Source organism: Passer montanus, unplaced genomic scaffold, assembly GCF_014805655.1.
Source record: "Passer montanus isolate IOZ18808 unplaced genomic scaffold, ASM1480565v1 scaffold68, whole genome shotgun sequence".
Classification (NCBI taxonomy): domain Eukaryota; kingdom Metazoa; phylum Chordata; class Aves; order Passeriformes; family Passeridae; genus Passer; species Passer montanus.
In genome coordinates this window covers 906,501-927,473 of record NW_024371926.1, presented here as the reverse complement: position 1 = coordinate 927,473, position 20,973 = coordinate 906,501, and the positions used below count along the sequence as shown (strand labels likewise).

General features: G+C 48.9%; 3 protein-coding genes across 3 annotated transcripts; 2 read left to right on the top strand and 1 right to left on the bottom strand.

Moving 5' to 3' along the window:
• Nucleotides 1–89: 89 nt before the first annotated feature.
• On the bottom strand, nt 90–5,984 carry DNALI1 (dynein axonemal light intermediate chain 1; the record flags this gene model as incomplete). Its single annotated transcript, XM_039729076.1, has 4 exons — nt 90–421; nt 1,362–1,526; nt 3,659–3,837; nt 5,717–5,984. Coding segments are annotated over 4 exons (648 nt in total), but the record flags the coding sequence as incomplete, so codon positions are not given.
• A 91-nt stretch (nt 5,985–6,075) lies between these two features.
• On the top strand, nt 6,076–11,369 carry SNIP1 (Smad nuclear interacting protein 1; the record flags this gene model as incomplete). The annotated part of the gene is made up of 4 exons (XM_039729075.1): nt 6,076–6,164; nt 6,238–6,340; nt 6,760–7,304; nt 9,936–11,369. Coding segments are annotated over 4 exons (1,002 nt in total), but the record flags the coding sequence as incomplete, so codon positions are not given.
• A 1,164-nt stretch (nt 11,370–12,533) lies between these two features.
• On the top strand, nt 12,534–19,202 carry MEAF6 (MYST/Esa1 associated factor 6). The gene is made up of 7 exons (XM_039729212.1): nt 12,534–12,751; nt 12,836–12,923; nt 13,720–13,765; nt 14,269–14,461; nt 17,172–17,201; nt 17,959–17,992; nt 18,436–19,202. The coding sequence occupies exons 1-7, from the start codon at nt 12,702–12,704 to the stop codon at nt 18,442–18,444; spliced, it is 450 nt and encodes a 149-aa protein (XP_039585146.1). The 5' UTR covers nt 12,534–12,701; the 3' UTR covers nt 18,445–19,202.
• The last annotated feature ends 1,771 nt before the right edge of the window (nt 19,203–20,973 follow it).

Below are 20,973 nucleotides of genomic sequence, written 5' to 3'. Positions count from 1 at the left end.
GGTGCAGATGACTTACTTTTCTTGCAGGCATTTCTATATTGTTTCTGAATCTTCTACAACATTTTCAAATTAATAACGTCAGAGAGAGGTTTGCATTTAAAAATGTTTATTAGTTATTGCTTTGAAGGTCATTAGCACGTTACCAACAGGCAAGTTCACTGTTCAAAGAGCTGACTGCTGAGATGGCTCTGAAGGAGGGAGCAGTAATTAATGGAGCTCTTGAATTTCAGCTCCTCAAGAGAGAAAGAAAGAACACAGTTACACTGCCTGCTGTTACTGGTAAGTGAAAACTCAAGATCATTTTAGGAAGACAAATCTTTGTCACTAATTGCAAGCTTCTTGCTCTGACAGCTCTTCTGAGCCTGCCTTGAGGACAACAAAACAATTAATTCTTTGCTGCAATGATGCATTCAAGTTGGGCCTGAAAAACAAATGAGACAGTGAGACAAATTAGATTTCCTAACCTAAAAAATAAACCCTCAGTGCTGTGAAGGGCTAAATTTTCTGTTGGATGTTCACAGCAAGGAGCTGAGGGATGCTGTGCTGCTGCCAGGAGAGCCAGGCCAGGTTTGTTCCCCAACAATTCCGTTGCTACATGTTTTATAAATTAGTTTGTCGTTCCTGGCATGCACACTTGCTGCATTCTGAGGAGAACAGAGCTGGCCTTGGCTCTGTACGATGAGAGACTCTGTTTAGAATGTGAAGCATCGAGGGGGAAATTAAATAAAAGCTGTTGAAACAGTGGTCTGAATCCTCTGATTTGAAGCTGGACTATGTGAGCTAAATTAAGTATTTGGCTCTCTAGCATTTGGAACATGAACTGACTCTGGGACAGGAGTAGCTGGGAACAGCAAGTTTTGTGATTACTGAGAAAATTTGATGCCAGTTAGTGGATGCATGGGAGCAGCTACAATAACCCAGCAGTGGCACACGCAGCTGGTCAAGCACAGGTACTTCAAGGAAGAATTGGATTCAGGGGCAACACACATCTGATCTAAGATTTTGTGTCCTAAAACATTCCAAGGCAGCCTGAAAATGCGAGTTGAAAAGTAGGATCTGCAGGAAAAGCAGCTTGCTCTAAGGGAAATGTTTTTAGCTGTAGCCAGAAACATTTGATGCTGTTCAGGGTGACATTCTTTCCTTACTCAAAAGATGTGGGATTTTTTTTTTTTCCTTTTAAAAACAAAGTACAGAGCAGAAGCTCTGTTCTCCCCAAAGCCACAAGCACAAATAATTACCCAGTCCCTGCACAGTTGTTCTTGGGTAATATTAATGTTAAATGGTGTGTTGTGTTACTGGGGCTTTAATGGTTTTAATGAGAATTTTACCACTAGTATTTGGAATTCTGGGTTTTTACTGACCTTCAGCTGCTGGTTTGTCCGTTTGAGGAACAGAACCTCTTCACTGTGTTTCTTCTCTTCTATTTCCCTCCGTTCAGTTTCTTGCCTTTCAATGGCCTCACATTTCGCTTTCTCTTCACTCACTTGTTTTTCCAGCGCCTCCTTTTCCTCTTCCAGCTCTGCAATCTTGGAAAAGAGTACAGCTGTCTCAAGTTTTGTTAGCAAACAGTCAATTTTCAGTTCAGATGGGACTGATACTTTGAGAGGCCACCCAGAACAGAGGCTAGACAGAGCTAAAGGAATGAAGGAGGTTTTATTAAAAACCCTTCAAAGGATACACCTCGGGCAGCACAAGAGCCTGGTTGTGGCTACACCCAAAATGCACCACAGGTCAAGAGTTTTCACACTTTTATAAGTATTGGTCCATTTCCATATTGGGGTTAATTGTCCAATTATAACTTCAGGTTATGAGGTCCCATCCTCCCAGTTTGCTCTCCTCAATTTGCTGTTCATACTTTTTGGGCCTGAAGCTATAATGGTGTTCTCAGGAATGGAAAAATGATTGTTTTGGCTAACTAAACTGTGAAGAGAACTTGCCAACACTCTGTATGAGGTTCAGAATTATATACTAATGCAGTGCAGAATCTGAGAAATACAAGAGCTGAAATTTAAGGCATCAGGACAGAGTGGTGGTGGTGCAGTTTCTAAAGCTGTACAACAAGCTTCAGAAGTGCAGCTAAGCCCGAGGACAGCGAGCTGAGTATTTTCATGGTCTTTGCTGCCCTCCTGTGGAAACGGAAACAATGAGTTTGAGGATATAAAATTTGCTATTTTCACGTGCAGAAAGCTCCATCACAGGGCCCCAAGGTGTCACTCACGTTGTCCCACTTTAATTTTCAGTGAAGACTTGAAATAAGAGAACAGGTTTCAGTAAAATAATTGTATTATATTAATTGGGATACTAGGACTAATTAAACTCTGCTTTTGCATAGTTTTCAACAGAAAAAGAGAAAGAAATTCAGTATCATAGTTCATACATGGCGAGCAGAGACAGTGGACTATGTTTTTAATGTAATTATTTAGAATCCATTGTACAATGGGAAGCTGTAAAGATTTAAAGAGCAGAAATTTTCTAAACATTATCAAAGAAGGATCTTCCCATGAAATAATCCACCACAACAGAAACCTGACATAAGCACTGTAAGGCAAACAGGAAGGTGGAGGTTTGGAATTAGCAAATGAAGGTTTGGAGGTTTGGAATTAGCAAACTAGTGAATTTAGTTCATGTTTTTACAATATAGGTTAAAAAGCTACAAGGCTCTTAGTTATAAGACTTTTAAAATATTTACTAATTAATAAAACTAATATTATTATATATTATACTATTAATTTACTAATTATTATTATTTAATTAATAAATAAAATCTATTTTTACTTAATCTTTATTTTATCTTCTAGGTTTATGTTACATTGTAAACTTTCTTAGTTGATCATGTTATAATACACAAACTTCCATTTTACATTTTAAGCCTTACATTTCAAGTATTACATTTTAAATTTTTTTGTTTACTTTTGTAACCATTTTTATGTTTTCTGTATTTTAAACTCTAAAACTCTAAACTTCTTTTTGCTTAGTTAAACATGTCTCTTCTTTAAACTGTGCAGTCTATGGGAAGGAAACAAGCTTACACCCTGTGCCCTTTAGACCCTTTTCTGCAGGTATATTGGAATATTGCAGATGAGGCGTGCTTTGGCTGGTCTGGCCAATACACAAACTTCCATTTTACATTTTAAGCCTTACATTTCAAGTATTAAATTTTAAATTTTTTTGTTTACTTTTGTAACAATTTTTCTGTTTTCTGTATTTTAAACTCTAAACTTCTTTTTGCTTTGTTAAACATGTCTTTGCTTTAAACTGTGCAGCCTATGGGAAAGGAAACAAGCTAACACCCTGTGGCCTTTAGACCCTTTTCTGTGGGTATATTGGATTATTACCAATATTGCAGATGGGGCATGCCTTGATTTGTCTTGGCCCCTGCTGCTGAACCAAACAGGGGCAAATATAATGTATATTATATATTGTATACTATATGATATAGTATGTAAAATATTAAATATAATATATAATATAGAATATAGAATATATATTATATTATATAATTTAAATAATGGATATTATATTATATTACATTACATTACATTACATTACATTACATTACATTACATTATATTATACTATTAAATCGACCTTCTGAAACATGAAATCAAGATTCCAGTCTCCCCCCTCTCCCCTGCTGATCGAACCACGGGTTGCTCACCCTTTTCTCCAGGTGGGCCTTGCCCTGCTCGGCCTGCAGCGCCTTGCGCACGCCGAAGGCCACGCTGCTCTCGTAGACCGCCTGGTAGGCGGCCAGCGTCAGGCGCAGCTCGTCCCGCACGCGCAGCAGCAGCAGCCCCCGCTCGGCGCAGCTCACCGTGCTCTGCCGGATCAGCTCGTCTGCAAGGGAGCAGCGAGCCTGCAGCGAGCCTGCAGCAGAGCCTGCAGCAGAGCCTGCAGCACAGCCTGCAGCAGAGCCTGCAGCGAGCCTGCAGCAGAGCCTGCAGCACAGCCTGCAGCGCAGCCTGCAGCGAGCCTGCAGCAGAGCCTGCAGCAGAGCCTGCAGCACAGCCTGCAGCAGAGCCTGCAGCGAGCCTGCAGCAGAGCCTGCAGCACAGCCTGCAGCACAGCCTGCAGCGAGCCTGCAGCAGAGCCTGCAGCAGAGCCTTGCACAGAGCCTGCGCAGAGCCTGCAGCAGAGCCTGCAGCAGAGCCTGCAGCAGAGCCTGCAGCGAGCCTGCAGCAGAGCCTGCAGCAGAGCCTGCAGCGAGCCTGCAGCAGAGCCTGCAGCAGAGCCTGCAGCGCAGCCTGCAGCGCAGCCTGCAGCAGAGCCTGCAGCAGAGCCTGCAGCGAGCCTGCAGCAGAGCCTGCAGCGCATGCAGCGCCTCTGCGACTGCGGGCTCGCTTCTCTGCAGTGAGAAACACGGAACGGCTCTCTGGCCGCTGGGAGGAACAGAGAAACTGAGAGAGAGTCAGCTTTCCTAGATATCCTTCTGGGAAAGGCTCTGAGGAGTCATGAAAATGAATGAGAGATGATTCTTATCTTGACTGAGAAATTATTCTTATCTTGACTTGCTGCAGCTGATTTGTGGAATGGGTTATGGAGATGTTTGCCAAAGCGGGTGTTCTTAATTGGGCAGTGGTGCTGGTGTTTTAAGTAAAGGGCCAATTAGGTCTGCCTGTAGTAAACTAGGGTATTAAAAAGTAATGGGTTTCTTAATAAAGGAAATTATCAGCCTTCTGTAAAATGCATGGAGTCGATGTCACTATTTACCTGTTGTGCTGCCACAGCCAGGGACATGGAATCAAGCACAGAGTCACACACAGAATCACACAGGGAGTCATGGAATCACAAACAGAATCACACACAGAATCACCAGGTTGGAAAAGACCTTCAAGATCATCAAGTCCAACCCTAACACAATCTCAACCAAACCCTGGCACCCAATCTCTTTTTAAACACACCCAGGGATGCTGGCTCTGCCACCTCCCCAGGCAGACCACTCCAGTACTTTGTCACCCATTCCAGAAAAAGCTTTTTCCTAATATCCAACCTATATTTCCCTTGGAGCAGCTTAAGACTGCTAATAATAATTGTCCCTATTACGTGACTGTGTAAATTAGGGTTCTGGGAGAGTAAATGGGGCCCTGAAGGGTCAGTGGGGGCCTGGGATGTAAATGGGGTCATGGAGAGTAAAGAGGGTTGTCGGAGAATAAATGGGGTCCTGGAAAAGTAAAGACAGTGATCAAAGAATACATAGGGTTCTGGAAGGGTAAATGGGGCCCTGAGGGGGAAATGAAGCCCTGGAAATGATGCCTTAAGCTTCAGCTTCCTAATCCTTTTAAAGAGGATTCTGAGGGAATAGAAAGGATCCTGGAAAGGTAAATGTGGGCCTTTGGGGTAAATGGGCCCACATTTAGCACATTTTATGTACTAGAGACAGCAATAATTGATTGTTTTGTTACACTGCAGCAGGTGACAGCAGAGTGGTGGTGCAGCCCTTCGGGTAATGCCAGCGATGCAGATCCCCTAAAGCTGCACCAGCAAACGCTTCAAAAGGTGTCCTGACTTGCTGCAGCGATGGGGGAGCCCTCAGGGGATCCTGCTCTGCACCCCTCACCTTTGGGGGCCCAGCGCTGCCATTAGAGCGCGTTACACACGCACGGCTTTCATTACTCGGCTGCAGTGCAGCTCAGAGGGTAACCACGAGGGTTCGAAGCTTTCCAGGAGCGGGCAGCCCCGCCGGGCCGCCCCCCGAGCGAGCCACGCGGGCACTGACCGAAGCACTGCGTGTAGAGCTCCCGGCGCACGGGGCACAGCCCGGTCTCCCGCGCCTGCCGCTGCTGCAGCTGCCGGTCCAGCTGCTCCTGCAGCTGCACGACGTCGCGGCGGGTGCTGGGCGCGGTGGACACCTCCTGCACCCAGAGCTTGTGCGCCTCCTGCCACTCCCTGCCAGACAAGCACCGGCCGTTACCGGCGGCACCGGGCGCCCCGCGGGCACCGCCGGCCGCGGCCCGGCCCCGCTCACCGCGGCGGCAGGATGGCGTTCAGGAGCTCCTGCGGCTGCTGCGTGCTGGAGAAGCTGGCGGCGCTGCGCGGGGCCTGACCCTGCGGGAACACCACGGGACAGCGCCGTAGCAGCGGCCGGGGCGCCGCGGCGCGCCCGGCCGCCGGTCGCCGCCGAGCGAGGAGCGGCGGGGCCCGGCAGGACCGCGCGCGGGCAGCAGGTAGGGAGGCCCAGCCGCTCGGCCCCACGCCCGGCGCGGCCCCGCCGCTCAACCCCTCCCGTTGTTCCCCCAGGTCGCCCCGGCGGAGGAGCAGGTCCGGGAGGAGGAGCCGCTCCCCGCGAGGCAGGAGGAGCCGCAGCCACAGCCCGCACCACGGCGCCGTGAGGGTGAAGCAGGTGAGCGGGGCTGTGGGTACGGCGGGGCCCGGCGGGCGCAGTTCCCGGGGCTCGGCCATGGCCGGTGCAGAAGGCGTCTCTTCATTTATCAGCTCCCACTGGGTCCCGTGAGCAGAGGGAGGGTCCGGGCGAGCCAGGGGCTCCCGCTGCCCAGCTCAGTGCCCCCCGTGGCTGCTGTCGGAGCCCTGCCCGTGCCGCAGCTCAGGCGTCCCTGCGAGCTGTGTCCTTTCCCAGAGCAGCCTGCACCGCCTGGCTCTGCCGCTTTATTCCCTGCGAACTGCGGGAACCCACGTAGTTTGGCAAGGAGAGGGGTTCCACGCGGCCTCAGAGCTGCACACGCATCCCCGGTGTGCGGGCCCGGGCTTTTCCCGAGGGCCGGGCTCGCCGTGCCGCTCCTTGATGGCCGTTGTCCCTCCCAGGAGCGAGAGGAGCACGGCCGCAGGGCCGCCGAGGAGCGGAGGCCGCGGGAGCGGGACAGGAGCGGGGACAGGCACAAGGAGCACGGGGACAGGAAGAGGAACGCCGGCGACAGGCCGGGAGCTCGGAGCCACGAGCGGGACGCGCAGAACCTGCGCGAGCAGCAGGCGGAGAGGGAGCTGCACAACGAGCGGCGGCGAGAGCACCGCCAGGGCAGCGGCGAGCCCAACGCGGAGCCCTGGCAGCCCGAGGGCAAAGCCAAGGAAAAACCCGCCGCCAACAAGGAGAAGCCGAGCTTCGAGCTGTCGGGGGCGCTGCTGGAGGACACCAACACCTTCCGCGGCGTGGTGATCAAGTACAGCGAGCCGCCCGAGGCGCGCATCCCCAAGACGCGCTGGCGCCTGTACCCCTTCAAGAACGACGAGTTCCTGCCCGTGATGTACATCCACCGGCAGAGCGCCTACCTGCTGGGCCGGCACCGCCGCATCGCCGACATCCCCATCGACCACCCCTCCTGCTCCAAGCAGCACGCCGTCTTCCAGTACCGGTGAGAGCCGGCAGTGGGAGGGGCTTGCACGGAATTTCAGGGTTTTGAATTGGTTTTGGTAAGGCAGTTTTGGGGGTTTTTTTAGATAAGTGAGTTTAGTTCATGTTTTTACAGTACAGGTTAAAAAGGTATAAGACTCTTGGTTATAAGGTGTCTTCCAGTACCAGTGGGAGCCGGGAGTGGGAGGGGCTTGCAAGGAATTTAAAGGTTTTGAATTTGTTTTGGTAAGGCAGTTTGGTTTTTTACATAGGTAAGTGAGTTTAGGTCATATTTTTACAGTATAGGTTAAAAGGTTATAAGAATCTTAGTTATAAAAAGTCCTCAAGTACAGGTGAGAGCTCCAGGAGTGGGAGGAGTTTGGAAGGAATTTAAGATGAGATTTTTGAGTTGGTTTTGATATTAATAAGTTTGGGTTTTGTTTTTTTTTTACATAGGTAATAAAAGTGAGTTTAGTTCATGTTTTTACAGTATAGTTTAAAAGGTTACTAGACTCTTAGTTATAAGGCTTTTAAAAGATTTATTAATTAATAAACCACATCCCCATCGACCACCCCTCCTGCTCCAAGCAGCACGCCGTCTTCCAGTACCGGTGAGAGCCGGCAGTGGGAGGGGCTTGCACGGAATTTAAGGGTTTTGAATTGGTTTTGGTAATGTAGGTTGGTTTTTTTACGTAGGTAAGTGAGTTTAGTTCACGTTTTTACAGCATAGCTTAAAAAGTTACATGACTCTTACAAGCTGTCTTCCAGTACCAGTGAGAGTTCAGAGAGTAGGAGGGGCTTGGAAGAAATTTGAGATGATTTTTGAATTTGTTTTGGTAATGCAGTTTTTTTTGGGTTTTTTTTTTTTTTTAATAATTAAGAAAAGTTAGTTTAGTTCATGTTTGTAAATATAGGTTAAAAACTTACAAAACTCTTATAAGCTATCTTCCAGTGCTGGTGAGACTTGGGACTAGGAGGGGTTTGGAAGGAATTTAAGGTTTTTTAATTGTTTTTAATAATACAGTTTGGTTTTTTACATAGGTAAGTGAGTTTAGGTCATATTTTTACAGTATAAGTTAAAAGGTTATAAGAGTCTTAGTTATAAAAAGTCCTCAAGTACAGGTGAGAGCTCCAGGAGTGGGAGGAGTTTGGAAGGAATTTAAGATGAGATTTTTGAGTTGGTTTTGATATTAATAAGTTTGGGTTTTGTTTTTTTTTTTACATAGGTAATAAAAGTGAGTTTAGTTCATGTTTTTACAGTATAGTTTAAAAGGTTACTAGACTCTTAGTTATAAGGCTTTTAAAAGATTTATTAATTAATAAACCACATCCCCATCGACCACCCCTCCTGCTCCAAGCAGCACACCGTCTTCCAGTACCGGTGAGAGCTGCAACTGGGAGGGGCTTGCAAGGAATTTGAGATGATTGACTCTTACAAGCTGTCTTCCAGTACCAGTGAGAGTTCAGAGAGTAGGAGGGGCTTGGAAGAAATTTGAGATGATTTTTGAATTTGTTTTGGTAATGCAGTTTTTTTTGGGTTTTTTTTTTTTTTTAATAATTAAGAAAAGTTAGTTTAGTTCATGTTTGTAAATATAGGTTAAAAACTTACAAAACTCTTATAAGCTATCTTCCAGTGCTGGTGAGACTTGGGACTAGGAGGGGTTTGGAAGGAATTTAAGGTTTTTTAATTGTTTTTAATAATACAGTTTGGTTTTTTACATAGGTAAGTGAGTTTAGTTCACACTTTTACAGTATAGGTTAAAAGGTTACAAGTTGTACTTAGTTACAAGTTGTCTTCCAGTTCAGTGAGGCCCGGGGACTGGGAGGGGCTTGGAAGGAGCTTGAGATGATTTTTGAATTGGTTTTGATAAAGCAGGTTTTGGGGTTTCTTTTACATAAGAAGAAAAGTGAGTTAATGTCTTTACAGTATAGGTTAAAAAGTTACAAGAGTCCTAGTTATAAGCTGTCTTCCAGTACTGGTGGGAGCTCGGGGACTGGGAGAGTTTGGGAGGAATTTAAGGTTTTTTCATTGGCAAATACAACACTGTCCCAGTGCAGGAGCTGCTGTGTTCCACCAGCAGAAGTTCAGGCAGTGACGCAGCCTCTCTCAGAACCTGCTCTGTCTCAGTTTCTTGTTGCTCTCATTGGGACAGATGAACGTTCACTGCACAAACCTGTGGTAATCGGCGGGAGAAATGCGGCACTCAATATGAGTGATCAGCAAATCTCAGAACTTTATTGATAGGCACACACATTTATATTGGTGTTAATGAGGCTAATAGATATTGCAAAAGGCGAGCTCAGTATTGGTTAGTTACTTATCAGCTAACTACGCCTACCTTAGCATTCTTGTGACTACTATCTTGCAGCTGTTCTCATCTTTTCTTCATATTTCTAACTAACCATCCTCTCCCCCATCCTGATGCTGCACCAAGGGCACAGTGCCCTTGCCTGGTTTAGACACTGACTGCTGGCTCCTATACCTATCTCCTTCTTCCTTAACTAACGGTATTATATCAGTGTGACCTTTGTCAACAAGCCAGCTGTTCACAAACTCCTCCACACAAACCCACCTCCTCGCAGAGCAGTTTCCCACCTGCTGTTGGCACACACGTGCAGTCTCTCTGGTGGCTGAGCAGTGTTTGTTTTGCAGGCTGGTGGAGTACACCCGTGCTGACGGCAGCGTGGGCCGCAGGGTGAGGCCCTACATCATCGACCTGGGCTCGGGGAACGGCACCTTCCTCAACAACCAGCGCATCGAGCCCCAGCGCTACTACGAACTCAAGGAGAAGGACGTGCTCAAGTTTGGCTTCAGCAGCAGGGAGTACGTCCTGCTCCACGAATCCTCGGATAAATCCGAGGCCAACGCAAAGGACGATGACGAGGATGAGGAGAAGGAGGAAGAGTCTGACAGTTAACGGATGAGGAGGAAGCTGGGGAGAGGCAGAGGAGGGAAACTCCTTGCAGTTGAAGGGGACTGGGATGTGAACACGGAGCATTGCAGCACTGATGCCTCTTGTTGCCTTAAAGTCCTTTCTCTGTTGCTGGTCTGTTCCCATAGTTTGTTTTGGGGGGCTTTGCTCGTTATTCGTGTTTGATAGTTTTGCATATCAGGAAGTACAGCTTTATTTTTATTTTATTTTTCTCCCAAGAAGCCGAAGAGCACCTGGATGTGAAAACTCTGGTGCTGGAAACCCTCCACAGATGTTGCCAGACTCTTCCAGCAAACCATGTCAAACACAGACAGCATCTGGAAAATTATTTTTATGACTTGTTATAGCCCTTTGAAAATGCTACAGACTGAAAGGTTAGATAGAGATTCACGTCCTGTTGCATAGTTTGCCAAATTCCTCTGCCTGTTGGGAGTTCTGACAGGAGAATTTACCTGGATCACTGCTAAAATGGCAGAAATGTGGCAAAGACCCTCATGTATTTGTATGTTTTGGGTATTTAATTTGCCTCATGGTGACTGAGGGGCGGGCATTTCACTGGAGTTCTGCCTGGAAATCACAAGGGAATGTGAAACAGAAGTTAAACAGTTCCTGGAATTTCAGGTGATAAGACTGTGACCCGAGTTTCCTGTTCCCACACATGATGCTGAAACTGTCCTGGATGTGGAGTGTCTGGGTTGTAAGCTAGAGCCCTTATTTCTGACCCCTCCCCAGGGTTTGTTTGTGTCAGACAGAAACACCTTTGATAGGGTGACATGTTTTAACCAGTTTGCACTATTTAAGTTCTCTTTTTATAAAAACTTACCCAAGTCCTTTGTTTAACAGTGAAGAAGTCAGTGTTTAGGGAGAGAAGCACCAGTCCCACTCACTGGGAGCTGCAGTTTTTGGTGTCTCTCCCACGTTGCTCTGTGTTCAATGTGTGTGTCCCACACGTCACTGACTCACCTGGGTGTTTGTGGTCTCACCTGTTCGTCCCTGCTGTGTACAGACTGTACACAAAGGTGCTTGTTGTACACATTGATAGTGTAAATATGGGGCATTGCTGTGGGGTTTCAGATGGGTAGGATGGGGTTTGAGCAGGAGGAGCTCCTTTATATCTACTCCAAGGGTTTTTAAATAAACAATTTGTAAATTTAGCCCTGATTGCTTTCAATTGTAATATTTTTCTAGTGTCTTTTTTTTTTTCTCAAAAAAGTTGAAGTTTCAGTACTTGTTTCTGTAGTAAAGAAACCAAATAAGTTCAAGACTGCACAACTTGTATCCTGGAGAGGCTGTGAGCACAGGAGATTTGTATCACTCCCCTTTCTCTCTGAGTGTGGCCAGGGTGGCCCATTCTGTGTCCCCTGAGAGGGTTCTCACAGGAATGGGAAGTGACAGAATTGCAAAAGGGCAAACTGGCCCCCAGTGCCACTGCAGAGAATCAGAGTGACACACTTTAATGGGATCACAGAAGGGTTTGGGTTGGAGGTGGCAGGGAAATTAATCCACAAACACCTGAGGTTTGTGTCCAAAAAGGAAACACAGGAGTCCCAGAATGTTATTCCAATAAAGGGAGAGGCCATGGGGCATTTCCCATGGAATCTCTCAGACTGTTAGAGCATGCAGCCTCCTTTTTATCCCAATTTCCTGCTGCATTTCCCTCTCTTTTCCCACTGACTGAGTTACTTGAGAGGTATTTTCCAGATCACCTAATACAGACCCCCTTGTAATGAATAAACCTCTTTTCCTTGTGTCAATCAATCAGAGGAATTCCTGTGGAACTATGGTACTTCCCATTGTTTCTTTCATCTCTCAGTATCCATTTGATAATATTCATTTATATACTGATACCATTCATTTATATGCTGATAATATTCATTTATATACTGCTAATATTCATTTATATACTGCTAATATTCATTTATATACTGATATTATTCATTTATATACTGCTAATATTCATTTATATACTGATACTATTCATTTATATACTGATAATATTCATTTATATACTGATACTATTCATTTATATACTGCTAATATTCATTTATATACTGATAATATTCATTTATCAGCAGCCCTATGATAGATGTATAAAGACAAATCCCTCTCATTCCATTCATCAGTCAGCGGCATCCTTCCCGTTGTTTGTTTTATCTCTCAACGCTAGTTTTATCTGTAGGCAGACCCACACCGGCTTGCAAAGACAAATCCCTCATTCCCTCCAGAGTGACCCTAGACAGAACCGGGGCACACCTGAATTGTTAGGAAGGAGGAATCAGAGCCCCCCAGCCCCGGGCGCTCTGTCGCTGTCCCGGGCCCGCCTCCCGCCCGGCTCCGCCCTGGCGGCCGCGNGCCCCGGCGGCGGCGCGGCCGCGGCGGCGCGGCCGGGCCTGCTCCATGCGCGGCCGCGTTCCCGGCAGGAGACGCTGGCAAACCTGGAGCGGCAGATCTACGCCTTCGAGGGCAGCTACCTGGAGGACACGCAGATGTACGGCAACATCATCCGCGGCTGGGATCGCTATCTCACCAACCAGAAGTGAGTGAGGGGCGGAGGCGATGCCCACCCGGCCCGGGCCCCCCCGCCCGCCCGGCCCCGCCATCGCGCCTGTCTCTGTTTCAGGAACTCCAACAGCAAGAACGACCGCAGGAACCGCAAGTTCAAGGAGGCCGAGAGGCTCTTCAGCAAGTCCTCGGTCACCTCAGCAGCGGTGAGTGCTGGGATGAGCCCTGATCCCGTATCCGTCCCTGTGCACAGCCCTCTCCTCATCCCTATCCCATGCCTGTCCCCATTCCTGTTCCTGCTTTATCCCCATTCCCATCCCTGCCCCTATCCCTATCCCCATTCCCATCCCTTTCCCCATTCCTGTTCCTGCTTTATCCCCATCCCATTCCTGTCCCCATCCCTGTCCCCATCCCTGTTTCCATTCCCATCCCTTTCCTTGTCCCCATTCCTGTTCCTGCTTTATCCCCATCCCTGTCCCCATTCCTATCCCTTTCCTTGTCCCCATCCCTGTTCCTGCTTTATCCCTGTCCCCATTCCCATCCCTTTCCTTGTCCACATCCCTGTTCTGTTTTATCCCTATCCCATCCCTGTCCCCATTCCTGTCCCCATTCCCATCCCTTTCCTTGTCCCCATTCCTCTTCCTGGTTTATCCCCATCTCATCTCATCCCATCCCCTCTCATCCCATCCCTGACCCTTGGTGCCTCAGTCCTGCTGTGATCACCTGCAGAATGACTTCCCCGTTTGAAATCCCATCCCTGCCCTGGCTCCCTGCCCCAAGCATCCCCATCCCACCCTCAGCCTCTCCCAGAGCCCCTTTCCACGTTTGGGGGTGGGAAGGTGCCTGTCATTGGTGTCACTGCTGTCCCCTGGCTTTGTCTGTGCCCCAGACCCCTGGTGCCACGGGCACTCCAGAGGGACATGTCTGTGTGACCTGGGCTCTGTGCTTTGGGCACTGGGAAGTGAATCCCTGCTTGGTTTGACATCCCCTTTGGTTTTGCAGGCTGTCAGTGCGTTAGCTGGAGTGCAGGACCAGCTCATTGAGAAGCGTAAGTCCCTTTGTAATTTTTCTCTGAATTTGGGAAGAATTACGCTCTCTCCACTGTTCAGCCCTGTCTCAGATCTGGGCTGGGGTCTGGCTCCCCTTCCCAGTCCCTGTGTCTGCTGCCCTCAGGCTGCTCCTGACTTCCCAAGTTCCTTCCAGGCTCAGAGGGCTTTGTTGTGTGTGAAAGGGATTGAAATTGGTTCGGTGCTCAGTGCAGGAGGAGGCTGGAGGAGCTGAAGCCCTGCATCTGTAGTGTGTCAGTCACAGGAGACCTGGGCAGGGACCACTCACCTCCAGGACACTGAGGAACCTTTTTGTGATCAGCACCAGATAGGATGTGGTTCCTCAGGGCTGAGGAGCAGCTTCCTGTGCATCCTGCAGAGCTGTTTCCCAGGCTCTGTGACTCACCTGGTGCTGCAGGGCTCAGGTGCCTCTGCTGCTGTTCTGGGGCTGTTTCTCCCACTCAGGAGCTCACCCTGGTGCTCACCTGGCTTTGTCCTGCTCTAGGGGAGCCGGGCAGTGGCACAGAGAGTGATACTTCTCCAGACTTCCACAACCAGGAGAATGAGCCCAACCAGGAGGATGCTGAAGAGCTGGATGGCTCCGTGCAGGGTGTGAAGCCCCAGAAAGCTGCTTCCTCCACTTCCTCTGGGAGCCACCACAGCAGCCACAAAAAGAGAAAGAACAAAAACAGACACAGGTCAGTGGGACCAGCAGCCTGCTCACCACACCTGGACAGCTGGCTGGGGCTGGATTGAATTTATTGCCTGAGGGGAGCCAGTAACACATTGGAATAACCAACAGGCAACTGGGGTCAGTTATTTGGGTGATTTTCCTGGTTTTGGAAGAGGAGGGGAAAGTGCTGAGGAAGTTAAACAAGCAGCACAGGGTGCTCACTCCAGCTGTGGCACAGCTGTGCTTCTGGGCAGCTTCTCCAGCTCTCCCATCTCTCCAGGATAAAGGTTATTCCTTCCAGCAGGTCCTGACCTCCTGAGCTTGCTGCTTGGTTGCTGCAGAGCCCAGGAGGACAGGAATGTTAGTGCTTTCTTTGAGGGAGGGTGGAAAGCAAATGGGGATGGTTTTGGGGTTTTGGACACTCCTGTGTCTGGATTTCCATCCAGCCCCTTCCAGCTCTCACATCCCAACTGAGTCTCAGTGCTGGCATAGAGGAGTTGCTGTGTCACCTTCACCTCAGAGTGTTTGTTATTAAACTGACCTGAAATTCACGTGAAACAGATTCCTTGAACTCTTTTCTGGTTGGATTTACCTGTCCAGCTCTGCCCCTAGGGCATCATGAGGGCAGAGAGCTGGTCCTGTGCCCTCAGCCCAGGCTCTGGCAGTGACAGTGCCTGTGGGTCAGGCCCTGAGGGAGGAGCACCGTGGAGGGGAGACACTGCAGAGCTGTCTGGAAGGATTGCTGAAGCTGGGGCCTAAGGATTTTGTAGAAGTAATGGAGCTTTTAAAACTACAGAGTTTTAAAAGTTCTCTCAGAGCCAGTCTGTGCTGGCTTTGAGCAGACTGTCTCTGAGCTGTTGGCTCTGCCTAGGGACCTGCCATGCCATTAGAGAAGGGGTTTAAAGTGGTAAAACTTTACAAGGGGGGCTGGAGACAGGTGGGGTGGGGACACGAGGTAGGTACAATACTTGGAAAATGCTTAACTCCTTTTTTGCCTTCATTAAGTGTTGAGTCATTAGCATGTCTTTAATTCTTAGGTCAGAATTTCCTTCCTACAGCAGCCTGAATTGGGCAAATATCCGAAAGGACCGGATGTCCCTTTGGTTCCCCATGAGCTGGGAATCCAAAGAAGTTCAAATCTCTTTTTTTGCCTGTAGATATTTGGAAGAAGTTCAGGAATAACACAAGAAACTACATCCGTGAACAAGTCCAGAGAAACAACCTGTAAAACTGAAGTACAGCTTAAGAAAACTGCCATTTCAAACAAATTATAAAATATTCTCCCTGGACAAACCATGGCCAGCAACATGGTTGGGTGCAGGGCAGGTGCTGGAACCGACATAAATCTCTTTGCTCTGGTCCATGACCTGGACTTTAGGGACAGGAGCTGGGGGGAAGCTGCCCCCCAACAGGTTGTGTGGCTCTGGGTTCCTTCACATCCCCCTGTGCAGCTTTGGCTGCTGCTGCCAGGCCGGGCTGTTGGACAGAGGAGCCCTGCCCTGCTCACCTGTGGCAGCTTCTGTGTTCCCAGGCCCCGTCAGACACCGAGGGGCTCAGCGAGGCAGGACCTGACTGTTTGTAATGCTTAGCAGGGCCAGATAGAGAATTAAAAACGATAAAAAGAGAATTAAATTTGTCTGTAATAAAAGCTCTGTTAAAATTGTGATTGCTGTTACTGACTATCCCTAAATTTTGGCAGACAAGACCAAACAATTCTCGAGTATGTTCAGGTTAAAAACACCCCAGCAACAACGTGCAGCGAGGGCATTCCCAGCCCCACAACCCCACAGGTGCTCCAGCCAGACCTGTGGGTCTGTCCCCTGAGGGGTCTGGCACGACAAAGAGAAAAATAAAAATAAATTTTGGCTTTTCTCTTGATTCAGAAGCTCTTCCTCTTGCCAGCACGACTCTGGGTTTGGCTGCCCTGCTCTGGAGGAGCGGGAGGTGCTGGGAGAGGGCCCTGGCTTCCCCTCTGGGGCCCTCGGCCTTCAGGGGCACACAGGGCCTCAGGTGTGGCTGCAGGGGCTGTGCTGTCCCTCTGCTCCCTGCCACGCCACAGCAAGGCCAGGGTGGAGATTTCTGTGTGCTCAGCTCTTGTCACGGCTAACTGGGGTTTGAGGGAGCCCGGTGCTGTTTGCTCTTAGTGCTGGGATGGGATTCCATGATCAATCCTGGCAGCTGTGGGCACAGCTGTGTCTGGAGGCCACCTGGAAGGGGGGTGGGACAGTCACCAAAGTGCTCAGCTCTGCCCAAACGTCCCTGGGCCGCTGGGGTGTGAGGGGAGCAGCCCAGTGCAGGGCTGGGCACCAAGTTCTGTGTCACCTCTGTCTGAAGCAGCTTTGCCCTGCCCTGGCAGCCCAGCCCCCTCCCCAGCTTCCTGACCCCTCACTTTGGTTTTCCAGGCCCTCGGGTTCCTGTCCTGCCCCTGAGTCTGGCAGCTGCCCCTCCTTCAGCTCCTCAAATCCCCTGTGTGAGCCAAACCCACCTCTGCTAACACCTCTTGTTCCCAGAAATCCAGTGGGGAGGGGGACTCTGGAGTGTCAAGCCCAGAGTGCTTTTTGTGTCCAGTCCTGGTTAAGATATCTGAAGAACTTGATGGTGTTTGAACACTGGCTTTGTTATTTATTTCATTTTAATTTTTAGCAATCTCGCTAGGGTGGCTAATCAATTAATTGATTTAATTCATTAGTATATTAATTTCTATTGCTTTCTTCCTTTCAAATGCTGCCCCTCAGCCCGTCTGGCATGTTTGATTATGACTTTGAGTAAGTTTGACTTGAATTAGTACTTGTGCTGTGTTGTTAGTGTGTAGACACCGATGTGCCTTTTGAGACCTCGCTAACCCCTAGTTTATCTGTTTAATTGTAGGTATGTATATTAGGTTAGGCTGGGAAGTTTTTTTTAAAAACAGAAAAGCGTGATGGAGGTAACATTTTATTTAATAACTTCAGCAAATTATAAATTAACTTCACTCTTCTTTACCTTTCTGTTTCATATTTGAATAGATAAAACTTTTTAACTTTAAAACTTAGCTTAAAAACTGATTCTTTTGGCTTTGCTGCTTAAGGAGATAAGTATAGACTTGGATATTTCCTTTTGGAAAAATTTACTAAACTCAGTAATTTTGGCTCATATAATCCCTGTCATTCTAACTCCTCTCTCTATCCAAGTAAATAACTCTCACGCTATGTCTGGCTAATTACCTGTGGCATAGTTACACCTCTGGCAGATTAAATTAACATAAAGCATGCCTAGTTCCCCTTGTTCACCTGCCTAAGCACCCTGTGATTGATTGTGCCCCTTGATTAATTCTGTCTGGGAGTGGATGGAATCTGCTTTTTGGCAAATAATAACTCGGCTCTCCTGTGCTGCTCTCTTGCCCAGTAACCCTGGGAAAGCCCCTGGCTCAGCCAGCTGGGAATGGATGGATTAACCGTAGTCTGTCTAGCTGTGCCCTGTGCAGTAACTCTGGTGTTGGGTCAGGTATTGACATGGACGTTTCTCTTGTCTTTCCAACCACAGGATTGATCTCAAGTTAAACAAAAAGCCAAGAGCCGTAAGTATCCGTGCTCTGTCTGTGTTTTCATTGCTCACTGGAAGGGCTGGCTGGCTCACAAGCTTTAAAAACCCTCCTGCTGCTGCTGCTGTCATTTGAGTTCTTATTGTCATGGTTGAGGAGTCACAGTGTGACACTGGCATTGTCCCCTGGCTGGGACAGCAGCTGAGCCCAGGTCACAGATAACTCCCGTGTGCTTCTCGTGGAAAAAGCTGCTTTGCATCCTGTTATCTTGTCATGATCTGGAGCATCAAAAGCATCTGGTTTGAGTTGATACTCTAGGTTGGAAGGGTCCTGCTTTTCAATGTTTAGCTGCAAGAAAAAGATCTGTTTTGCCTGCAGCTAGTGGTGTGTGAGATGAGAGAGGACTGAGACCCCCAGCTCCAAGAGCAGAATCGGAGGTGGGAAGGTGTTAATGTGCCTGTGCTGTCCTTTCTCTGCAGGACTACTAGAGCCATCAGTGCTGATGCTCCTGGGATTTAGGTCTGTGACTCCCCACTGAGAAGCCCTGAAGCAGGATGGCAGCTGCAGCAGGAGTGACTCACTCTAAGGGACTTTGATGGGGGGAGGAAATCCTGGACCATGTACTTTGCATCATTTTAATCACCTGAGTTGCAGGAAGACAAAGGTGGTGTAGTAGTTGTAGTAGTTCTGAATTCCTGACTGTTCTGTGCTTCCACCTTGGTCGGGAACTTGCTGAAAAGGCTGATACTGCTGCCCCCTGTCACCTGCAGACCCACAGAGAGGCATTTCCTTTTCCACTGGAACTGGGGTAGGATTCAGTGTGTCCCATCCATCTTGTGAGACTTCAGTTACTTTTGTTGCTGATATTTAGCTTTGCAGGTTTGGTTTCTTTTGGTTTTGTTTTATTTTGTTGGTTTTGTTGTGCCTTTTTTAAAGTGTATAGTTACAAGTTGACTTCGGGTTTCTTCGTTTAGTCTGTGCAGTGGAAGGTTCTTCATTTTGTGGAGCAGCTCTTGATTCTTACTCAAGCAGAGAAGAAGGCAGTTTAACCCTTTTCTCTTTCACTTTAAACACCATCTCTCAATATTCCTCAGTGCATTAGATGCAGGAAGGGCCAGAGCTCAGAGCCAACTCTTCACTGTTGCTGACTTTGGGTGGGTTCTCTTTTTAATACAAACCTCTGTCATTTGTACATAAACAATAAAAGTTCCATGTTTGTCTCTTCTCATGGTTTATTCAGTCCAAACTTTGACTCCTGGTGCTTTTTAGTGTCCACCTGCTTCTTGGGGACATGCTGGGATTCTTCCCCTTTGGCACTGGAGCTGTTCCCTGTCCCGTGGCCCTTGGGAGGTTCACTTGGTGCTTTCTCTGCTGGGGTAGCTGTTCTAAGCTCTGCAGGGAGTGCCAGGCTCTGTTCTCCAGCTGTGTTTGGCTGATCCTGCTGCAGGGCATGACTGGAATGTCCATGGTTCTGGCATTGCTTGCAGATCAGGGATGAGCCAGCTGAGTTGTCCTGGAGAGGGACAGGAATCACAGCTGGCTGCTTCTCACAGCAGCCACGTCAGGATCTTGCTGCTGCTGTTGATCTGAGCTGTGGAATTGCTTTATCCGTGCTGGGATGTGTTTGTGTAACCCCTGCTGCTGGAGGGAGATGTGGGAAAGGGGCCCTGGGGCAGGGACCATGGGACAGGGCTGTGACTGAGCTCCCTGAGTGTGCACAGCCCGTGGAACAGCCGAGGGTTTGTGTTCTGCTGCACCTCTGCCTCCCTGGGTTTGGGGTCTGGGACTGGGGGAGCAGAATTCTGCTCTGGGCTGTGTCTGATCTGGAGATCAGGGCAGCTCTGTGTTTGTTCCTGGAGGGAGCTGGGTGTGCTCAGGGTCTGGCGGCTGCTTCTCCACTGCGGGGTCAGGATATAGCAGCTTAAAGGCCAAGCTGCAAAGCTGGCCTACTTCTGTGCTTTAAGCTACAGTTTAAGTACAGGGGGGTGGAGAATCTAGGAAACAGCATAAACTACAAAGCCTTGCTCCTCCATAGCCGGAAAAAATAATTCTCAGCTGATGGTTTTGGTTCCCTGGCCTCGGTATGAAAACAGTTCTGCTGCTGCTGCTCCAAGCAGGAATGGCTGCAGCACCTGGGTTTCAGAGGCTGAAGTCTCTGCTGCACCTCTGCCCTCGAGGAAAGCTGCCAGACTTTTTTGGGTGGAACACTTTGGAGAAGCAGCAAAGGGCTGGCGTAGCTCGGAGCCTGTGTGCAGGCAGGTTGTGTGTCAGCTCTGCATTCCCTGTGACACACTGGGGCGCTGCAGGGACAAAGTGCAGCCATTCCTGCCTCTGGCTGTGTTTGTCACCGAAGGAGGGGACAGCCTGTTCTGCAGCCTGAGGGGGGCACATTGGCAGAAAGAGAAATGGCAAACACTTGATTTAGTTAAAGGATCAGCTTTTTAGGATCACCTTTTAGTCAAAGGACCTCGCTGGGTCCTGACTCCAGCAGTTGTGCCTAAAACTTCCATTTGACTTCCTAAAGAGCCTGAGTGACCAAAGACCTCCAGCATGGCCAGTGCTGGGGCACAGAAATCAGAGGGAGCTACACAGGCTCTACCTGACTGCTAGTTAAAAATAAAAATAGTGGTTAGAAATATATCCTGAGTCCTTTGCTTGTGAAAGATGAATCCTGAGCAAAGGACAGCACAGAAGAGCAGCCACTGTATTTACGGACCCCAAAGGTGGAGAAAAGGCTAATCCCTGCACAGCCTGTCACCAAGAGGATTAGGCAGGGTTCATCTGGGCAGCAGGGCCCGGCTGGGAAAGGGGCAGCGGGGAGGGCAGCAGGGATCCCTCCTGTCCGCTCCCCTCTCGCTGTGCTCACGGCGATCCGGGACAGCCCTTGACCCTCGGGATCGCTGCAGCGGGGCGAGGGCAGCCCCGGCGGAGCCGAGCCCGTCCTGGCCCTCAGGAGCCATGGGCCGGCAGCGCGGCCCGGCCGGGGCCTGCTGGCGGCGGCTGCTGCGCGCCGCGGG